General features: G+C 41.6%; 1 protein-coding gene across 1 annotated transcript in view; it reads right to left on the bottom strand.

The window, feature by feature from the left end:
• The window catches only part of LOC118379798 (protein furry homolog), a 189,981-nt gene that overhangs the window by 178,539 nt on the left and 1,442 nt on the right, over positions 1-10,000 (bottom strand). The window contains 1 exon segment of the mRNA XM_052521747.1: positions 9,928-10,000. This exon segment is cut by the window's right edge and continues 1,442 nt beyond it. Coding sequence (XP_052377707.1) covers positions 9,928-10,000 — 73 coding nt within the window.

Raw genomic sequence — 10,000 nt, 5'->3', positions numbered from 1 at the left:
CCCCACAACCCCACTACCCCACTACCCTACTACCTTTTACCCCACTACCCTACTACCCTACTACCCCACTACCCCACTGCCCCACTGCCCCACTACCCTACTACCCCACTACCCCACTGCCCCACTACCCTACTGCCCCACTACCCTACTACCCCACTACCCTACTACCCCACTACCCCACTACCATCTTTCCGGGACCAAACTCTGTCAAACATCGGCCCGTAAATGGAGACAGCTGAAGTCTGAATCCCGTGAGGGTGAAAGACAGTCAACTGACAGGCCTGTTGGGAAGCGCTTGGCGAGTTAGCTGGTTAGCTATAGACTTAGCTGGCTAGCTAGCCTAGCTATAGACTTAGCTGGCTAGCTACCTTGAACGGCAATAACAGAAACAGCTAACCGCTAAAACATATGGATTCCTGTAGAAACCTACGCAGTGGTCAGAAAAATATGGAGCCAAATTTATCAAAGAAAGAAAGTGCCAACAGCTAATCTCATGACAGAGATAAGGAGCCTAGGTACACATTTTTTTTTTTTTTTTTTTTTTTTAATGGACGAAATGAAGTTGTCTATCGACAAAATGATAAATAGTTAAGGTGACAGCATAGGGGCATCTTTGGAGAAAGCTGTCCAAGATAATCACACAGCTATGCTGACTCAACTGGAGAATAATAACAGGCAGCCACATAGCCCTTGATGTTGGACGTCTGAAAACCTGTGTGGAATCCCTGGAATCTGGGAGAACAGATTCCAAACAGTTAGACCCAGATGTGGCTATCACAGTGGCAGGACTGCCAGCCAATGAAAACAAGGACCTAATCTCCAAAGTGAACCAGCTGATATCAGTAGGCCTTGGCTGAGAAACAGTTGAGAGTATGAAGGAGAGAGGTAAAGTGGAGGAGAAAGTTAAAAAAAAAAAAAATATTTCACCTTTATTTAAAACCAGGTAGGCCAGTTGAGAACACCTTTATTTAAAACCAGGTAGGCCAGTTGAGAACACCTTTATTTAAAACCAGGTAGGCCAGTTGAGAACACCTTTATTTAAAACCAGGTAGGCCAGTTGAGAACACCTTTATTTAAAACCAGGTAAGCCAGTTGAGAACACCTTTATTTAAAACCAGGTAGGCCAGTTGAGAACACCTGTATTTAAAACCAGGTAGGCCAGTTGAGAACACCTTTATTTAAAACCAGGTAGGCCAGTTGAGAACACCTTTATTTAAAACCAGGTAGGCCAGTTGAGAACAAGTTCTCATTTACAACTGCGACCTGGCCAAGATAAAGCAAAGCAGTGCGACAAAAACAACAACACAGAGTTACACAGTGGTTCTGTTACGGAAGAAACAAAAGCCTGATTATGACCAAGTCTTCCTTCCAATCGCCTTATAGAACTGAACGCTGCTGAGGAAAATCCCAGGGGGAAAGGACTATTTTGTCACGGGAAGCGGACGGGTCATGAAACGAGACCAGCGTGGACAAGGACATGGACATGGACATGGACAAGGACATGGACAAGGACAAGGACATGGACAAGGACAAGGACATGGACATGGACAAGGACAAGGACATGGACATGGACAAGGACATGGACAAGGACAAGGACATGGACAAGGACATGGACAAGGACATGGACAAGGACAAGGACAAGGACATGGACAAGGACAAGGACATGGACATGGACAAGGACAAGGACATGGACAAGGACATGGACAAGGACATGGACAAGGACAAGGACATGGACAAGGACATGGACAAGGACAAGGACATGGACAAGGACATGGACAAGGACAAGGACATGGACAAGGACAAGGACATGGACAAGGACAAGGACAAGGACAAGGACATGGACATGGACAAGGACATGGACAAGGACAAGGACAAGGACATGGACAAGGACAAGGACAAGGACATGGACAAGGACACGGGGTGGACAGACCTACTACAGCCTGAGGGGCTTCCCATCTCCTCCAGGATTACATTTCAACATGGAATAACGGATGGACAACCTTGAACAATAAGTTACTAATATTAATACTACAACCCTTAAACCCAGACATTATCTCTATGAAGGAAACACATTTTTGTCAGACAAGAAGCTATTGACATTGAAGGGTGTGTACGGTATGGACACAACAGAAACACTCATTTGAAACCCCTAGGGGCTCTGGAGGACTGGGGGTAAGTGTAAGGTCTGATATGATGAAAGCATATAAAATTGAAATCATTGTTAAAGCCGTAGAAGGAATTATTTGTTTGCGTTTTGAACATAGGGAGTCAGATTATTGTTTATTGTGTTTTCATGCTATTTGACACCTGAACAGTCCACATTGGGTAGAAATGCATCCTCCTTCTATAGTCATTTGTTAAGTCAAGTAACACCTTTTAACAGAAGCAGATGCTATTTACATATGTGGGGATCTTAACAGTGGAATTGGGAGGTTAGATGACTATATAAATGATATTGATGATATTGATGGCTTTGTTAATCAACATGGGGAAATGCTATTAGAATTCGGGACTCTAAAATGTGTATCAATGGAATGTGTATCATCAGTGGAACGTGTATCATCAATGGAATGTGTATCATCAGTGGAACGTGTATCATCAATGGAACGTGTATCATCAATGGAATGTGTATCATCAATGGAACGTGTATCATCAATGGAATGTGTATCATCAATGGAACGTGTATCATCAATGGAATGTGTATCATCAGTGGAACGTGTATCATCAATGGAACGTGTATCATCAATGGAATGTGTATCATCAATGGAATGTGTATCATCAATGGAACGTGTATCATCAATGGAACGTGTATCATCAATGGAACGTGTATCATCAATGGAACGTGTATCATCAATGGAACGTGTATCATCAATGGAACGTGTATCATCAATGGAACGTGTATCATCAATGGAACGTGTATCATCAATGGAAGGATATCCCCTTAAGCGATCTCTTTACATCCATTCTGCCAAAGGAAAAGCTGTGGTGGACTATGAAAGTATTCGGACCCCTTGACTTTTTCAAAATGTTGTTACGTTACAGACTTATTCTAAAATGGACACACAATACCCCATGATGACAAAGCGAATACAGGTTTTTAGAAATTTCTGCAAATTCATAAGTTAAAAAAAAACTGAAATACCTTATTTACGTAATTATTCAGACCCTTTGAAATGAAACTCAAAATTGAGCTCAGGTGCATCCTGTTTCCGTTAATCATCTTTGAGATGTTTCTACAACTTGATTGGAGTCCACCTGTGGTAAATTCAATTGATTGGAAATTATTTGGAAAGGACCTGTCTATATAAGGTCACAAAGTTGGCAGTGCATGTCAGAGCAAAAACTAAGCCAAGACATTGAAGGAATTGCCCGTAGAGCTCCAAGATAGGATTGTGTCAAGGCACATATCTGGGGAAGGATACCAAAAAATGTCTGCAGCATTGAAGAACACAGTGGCCTCCATCATTCTTAAATGGAAGAAGTTTAGAACCACCAAGACTCTTCCTAGATCTGGCCGCCCGGCCAAACTGAGCAATAGTCAGGGAGCTTTCGTCAGGGAGGTGACCAAAAACCCAATGGTCACTTCTGACAGAGCTCTAAATGTCCTCTGTGGAGATGGGAGAACCTTCCAGAAGAACAACGATCTCTGCAGCACTCCACCAATCAGGCCTTTATGGTAGAGTGGCCAGACGGAAGTCAGGAAAGAGAACATTTGTTGAACTGTCCATTGCAGAAGTTAAGAAGGTGAAGGACTCATTTGGCATTGATGAACTGCCTAATGAAGTCTAAAAATCCCCTAAATTAATTGAAGTTCTACATGATTTTCTCCTAATTTATTTTGAGTGGAGTATACTACCATCGATTTGGTATAAGTCTATAGTGAATCCCATTCCCAAATCTTTAAAAAAATGACCAGAGTGCCACTGAACTGCAGAATCAGAAGTTTACTAGGTCTATAAATGATATTCATCCATCCTCAACATTAGGCTAATGACCTTTTAGGAGGATCAAAACATTCTTGTGGAAGAACAAAATGGTTTTGGTAAATCCAGAGCCCGTATAGATCTTATCTTCTCCGTCTGAACAATAATCAGAAATAGATGACAGGAAGAGAAGTCTACTTTCGCACGTTTCGTTGATTTCCAGGAAACTGTTGATTTTGTAAATAGAGATCTTTTGGGCTGTCGTTTGTTAAAGGCAGGGGTTGACGGGAAATGTTACCACGCAATCCCTTGACAAAGCACCAACTGCCTGTGTGCGTGTATATGGTACAGATTGATTTCCCACACACTCGGGTGTAAAACAAGGAGACGTCTTATCACAGATTCCATTTGCTTTGTTTATTAATGATTTGTCCAAAAAAAATGAACAGTTAAATATTGGGAGTAAAATATGATGATGAAATGCTAAGTATTCTCTTATATAATGATCATATTATTTGATGGTTGAAACTGAACAAATCAAATGTTAGTGGTCACATACACATGGTTAGCAGATGTTAATGTGTAGCGAAATGCTTGTGCTTCTAGTTCCGAACGTGCAGTAATATCTAACAAGTAACCTAACAATTTCTCAACAACTACCTAATACACACAAGAGTAAAGGAATGAATAAGAATATGTACGTATAAATATATGGATGAGCGATGGCCGAACGGCATCTGCAGAACATGTTCTTATGTCCAATCAAAACATCATGTCAAAGTTTTAGAGACTCATGATAAACAGGAACAAAAACACAGATAATGACTTTGAGGAAACCAGATACGAAGAGCATTTGTTTTCCATCTTGTTTTGATGAAGACATTCTGGGGTTTATTAGCAATTGGAAATATTTAGGGTCTTTATTTCGATGAACATATGACCTTTCTATACGGCCACATCTGCTCGACTCAGCAAGTAGAGTTCTTTTGGGGGAGTGATAGGAAAAACAAACCACTCAAAGATATTGGTTTTGTCATGTATTCCAAACTGTATCAGACCTCTGGACTATTCGGCAGGAATGTGGGGCATTAAGAGGTCAAAAATGAACATGTCCATAACAGAAGCAGAACGATATTTTGTCGGTGAACACAAGTCGACACCGATACTGGAAAGAACTGAGGACACAGGCTGGGAACACTGTGAGGTGAGACGGAAGGCATGTATGGTGAGACTATGGAATAGAATGTTGGACGGGCTGGGAACCCTGTGAGGTGAGACTGAAGTCATGTATGGTGAGACTATGGGAGACAGACCACCAGATATACCCTGGTATTATGGAGACAGACGACCAGATATATCCTGGTATTATGTAGTCATGAGGAGACAGACCACCAGATATTCCCTGGTATTATGTAGTCATGAGGAGACAGACCACCAGATATACCCGGGTATTATGTAGCTGAGGAGACAGACCACCAGATATACCCTGGTATTATGTAGTCATGAGGAGACAGACCATCAGATAAAACCTGGTATTATGTAGTCATGAGGAGACAGACCACCAGATATACCCTGGTATTATGTAGTCATGAGGAGACAGACCACCAGATATACCCTGGTATTATGTAGTCATGAGGAGACAGACCACCAGATATACCCTGGCATTATGTAGTCATGAGGAGACAGACCATCAGATATACCCTGGTATTATGTAGTCATGAGGAGACAGACCACCAGATATACCCTGGTATTATGTAGTCATGAGGAGACAGACCATCAGATATACCCTGGTATTATGGAGACAGACCACCAGATATACCCTGGTATTATGGAGACAGACCACCAGATATAGCCTGGTATTATAGAGACAGACCACCAGATATACCCTGGTATTATGGAGACAGACCACCAGATATACCCTGGTATTATGGAGACAGACCACCAGATATACCCTGGTATTATGTAGTCATGAGGAGACAGACCACCAGATATACCCTGGTATTATGTAGTCATGAGGAGAAAGACCACCAGATATACCCTGGTATTATGTAGTCATGAGGAGACAGAACCCCAGATATACCCTGGTATTATGTAGCTGAGGAGACAGACGACCAGATATACCCTGGTAGTATGTAGCTGAGGAGACAGACCACCAGATATACCCTGGTATTATGTAGTCATGAGGAGACAGACCACCAGATATACCCTGGTATTATGTAGTCATGAGGAGACAGACCACCAGATATACCCTGGTATTATGGAGACAGACCACCAGATATACCCTGGTATTATGGAGACAGACCACCAGATATACCCTGGTATTATGGAGACAGATCACCAGATATACCCTGGTATTATGGAGACAGACCACCAGATATACCCGGGTATTATGTAGTCATGAGGAGACAGACCACCAGATATACCCTGGTATTATGGAGACAGACCACCAGATATACCCTGGTATTATGTAGTCATGGTTATTATTATTGTTTCTTCTGTTTCACGTTTCTTTGTTTATATATCTTTAATTGTTTTCATTAAATGTTGTATTTGTTTGACTTCTCTATGGTTAGTATTATTGCTTTAATAGCATTATGAACTATCATGTACTGATTTCTGTTCCATTCTTTATGTGGTTCTCACTGCACAGAACACCGGAATAATTATTACTGAATTATGTGTCAATTGAACCCGTAAGTGAGGGGTTACCAGACTGGCAATTTGACACAAAAATAAAATGTCATTTGTTAATTCACAGACACACACACACACACACCAGAATGAATTAGATTAATTTTATGAGAGCGTGGGTGAAAGTTCACACAGGCCTTTGTGGTGTTTTTATTCCAACAGTCAGTCTCCAAACATTAATGCTCTGTCATTTCACTGGAGACAAACACACATACACACAAATACACGCTCAGATCAGGGGCTTTTTAGAATGAAGGCATGTTTATGCAGGAGAATTACTCATCCTCACTTTAGTTTAGAATTCAGCTTATAGCTTTCTCCTCTCTCTCCTTCCTGATTCATCTCTCATTATACCCCTTTAGGTTCTCCTCTCTCCTTCCTGATTCATCTCTCATTATACCCCTTTAGGTTCTCCTCTCTCTCCTTCCTGATTCATCTCTCATTATACCCCTTTAGGTTCTCCTCTCTCCTTCCTGATTCATCTCTCATTATACCCCTTTAGGTTCTCCTCTCTCTCCTTCCTGATTCATCTCTCATTATACCCCTTTAGGTTCTCCTCTCTCTCCTTCCTGATTCATCTCTCATTATACCCCTTTAGGTTCTCCTCTCTCTCCTTCCTGATTCATCTCTCATCCTACCGCTTTCTATATGTAGCTTCATCTCTACCTTGATTATTTTGAACAGGCATTTCACTTACAACGTAAATAAGCTGAATTGCGCTAATAAAGACTGTCTTCCCCTCTACTTGACCAAAACTCGCCTCATACAAACAGTCATTTCCTCAACATTGCCACTATATACAACCTACGTCACAGAAGTCATTGCCTCATCTTACTCATCCTCAGAGGACGATGTCACATGTCTACAACTGCTGGATTATAAACGGGTTTGACAAACAGGTTACACACCACCAGGCGTTGGGGAAATACTCTGTAGAATTGTTGAGACAACACACGGTTAAAGACACACTGTAAGATGACCTAAGATAACAAATAGCAGGTCAGTTACTGTCATCTTGTTTAATTAGCTGTTGTGTCTTTTGGGTAAATAGCCTTTCTGAATAAGCTGCATTCACTTTGTGTGTTCGTTTAACACCTTCGTTCATCCAGGTTAGTCTCAAAGACATGACATATATTGTTCAAGACAGACCTATAGGCTACTCAGATCCAGATCAGATTCGGAATCAGATCCAGATCAGATCTAGATCAGATCCAGATCAGATCCAGACTCAGATCCAGACTCAGATCCAGACTCAGATCCAGATCAGATCCAGACTCAGATCCAGATCAGATCCAGATCAGATCCAGAATCAGATCCTATCAATCAGGAAAACTGCTCCTTACTTCATCTAGGTGAGATACAGCGTCTAGTCTATAGGTACTAGGTATAGCGTCTAGTCTATAGGTACTAGGTATTATGTCTAGTCTATAGGTACTAGGTATAGCGTCTAGTCTATAGGTACTAGGTACTATGTATAGCGTCTAGTCTGTAGGTACTAGGTACTAGGTATAGCGTCTAGTCTATAGGTACTAGGTACTAGGTATAGCGTCTAGTCTATAGGTACTAGGTACTAGGTATAGCGTCTAGTTTGTAGGTACTAGGTACTAGGTATAGCGTCTAGTCTATAGGTACTAGGTACTAGGTATAGCGTCTAGTCTATAGGTGCTAGGTATAGCGTCTAGTCTATAGGTACTAGGTATAGCGTCTAGTCTATAGGTACTAGGTACTATGTATAGCATCTAGTCTATAGGTGCTAGGTACTAGGTATAGCGTCTAGTCTATAGGTACTAGGTATAGCGTCTAGTCTATAGGTGCTAGGTACTAGGTATAGCGTCTAGTCTATAGGTGCTAGGTACTAGGTATTATGTCTAGTCTATAGGTACTAGGTATAGCGTCTAGTCTATAGGTACTAGGTACTATGTATAGCGTCTAGTCTATAGGTGCTAGGTATAGCGTCTAGTCTATAGGTACTATGTATAGCGTCTAGTCTATAGGTACTAGGTATAGCGTCTAGTCTATAGGTACTAGGTACTATGTATAGCATCTAGTCTATAGGTGCTAGGTACTAGGTATAGCGTCTAGTCTATAGGTACTAGGTATAGCGTCTAGTCTATAGGTGCTAGGTACTAGGTATAGCGTCTAGTCTATAGGTGCTAGGTACTAGGTATAGCGTCTAGTCTATAGGTGCTAGGTACTAGGTATAGCGTCTAGTCTATAGGTGCTAGGTACTAGGTATAGCGTCTAGTCTATAAGTGCTAGGTACTAGGTATAGCATCTAGTCTATAGGTGCTAGGTACTAGGTATAGCATCTAGTCTATAAGTGCTAGGTACTAGGTATAGCGTCTAGTCTATAGGTGCTAGGTACTAGGTATAGCGTCTAGTCTATAAGTGCTAGGTACTAGGTATAGCGTCTAGTCTATAGGTGCTAGGTACTAGGTATAGCGTCTAGTCTATAGGTGCTAGGTACTAGGTATAGCGTCTAGTCTATAAGTGCTAGGTACTAGGTATAGCGTCTAGTCTATAGGTGCTAGGTACTAGGTATAGCGTCCAGTCCAAATGTGTTACAGCTAAACAAGGTGTTAGTTGGCTTATTTAAGTGCTGTCCACTTGTCTGGAAGCCTATCTCACATATCAAAGGGTTTACAAAACCACAACAAAGGAAGGAATAGCTCGTTACCCATAAGTCAGAAGGAGAGAGAATATAAGAGACAGACACAGCCTGAGACGTCCAGACACAATCTACAGGTTCATTCTAGAACAACAAACAATTATTCTGGAGGAGACCTCGTACACTCTTCGAAAAAATGGGTTCCAAAAGGGTTAATCGGTTGTCCCCATAGGAGAACCCTTTTTGGTTTCAGATAGAACCATTTAAGGTTCCAGGTAAAACCCTTACAAAGGGTTCTACATGGAACCCGAAAGGGTTCCACCTGGAACCAAAATAGGTTCTTCAAAGTGTTCTCCTATGGGGACAGCCAAAGAACCCTTTTAGGTTCTAGACAGCATCTTTTTTTTTCTAAGAGTGTAGAACAAAACCTGTTATAGAACAATGATATTCTGGAGTAGATCCAGTAGATCAACAGCAGATAGTGTGATATAGATCCCTGCAAAAGCCTGCCCAACCTGAAAAAAATTAAATATTTGCCTATCTGAACCGCGACCTTTCCAACAGGATACAGTGCCTTCCAGAACCTTAGTTCAAGCAAGACTGAATCTTTGTTGGATCAGAACCTACTCTGGTTTTCTATCAAGACTGGTTTTTGGACGATATCAGTACGGGCATTAATTTCCGGAAGCTATGAACGGAACCTACCTCTGATGATCTGGGTTTTCTTCCTGGATCTGGACTTGATCTTAGTGAACCTTCCCTTGAAGTCGCTGGGCTC

The sequence above is a fragment of the Oncorhynchus keta genome, chromosome 6 (assembly GCF_023373465.1).
Source record: "Oncorhynchus keta strain PuntledgeMale-10-30-2019 chromosome 6, Oket_V2, whole genome shotgun sequence".
In the NCBI taxonomy this organism is placed as follows: domain Eukaryota; kingdom Metazoa; phylum Chordata; class Actinopteri; order Salmoniformes; family Salmonidae; genus Oncorhynchus; species Oncorhynchus keta.
This window is presented reverse-complemented; position numbering and strand designations above follow the sequence as displayed.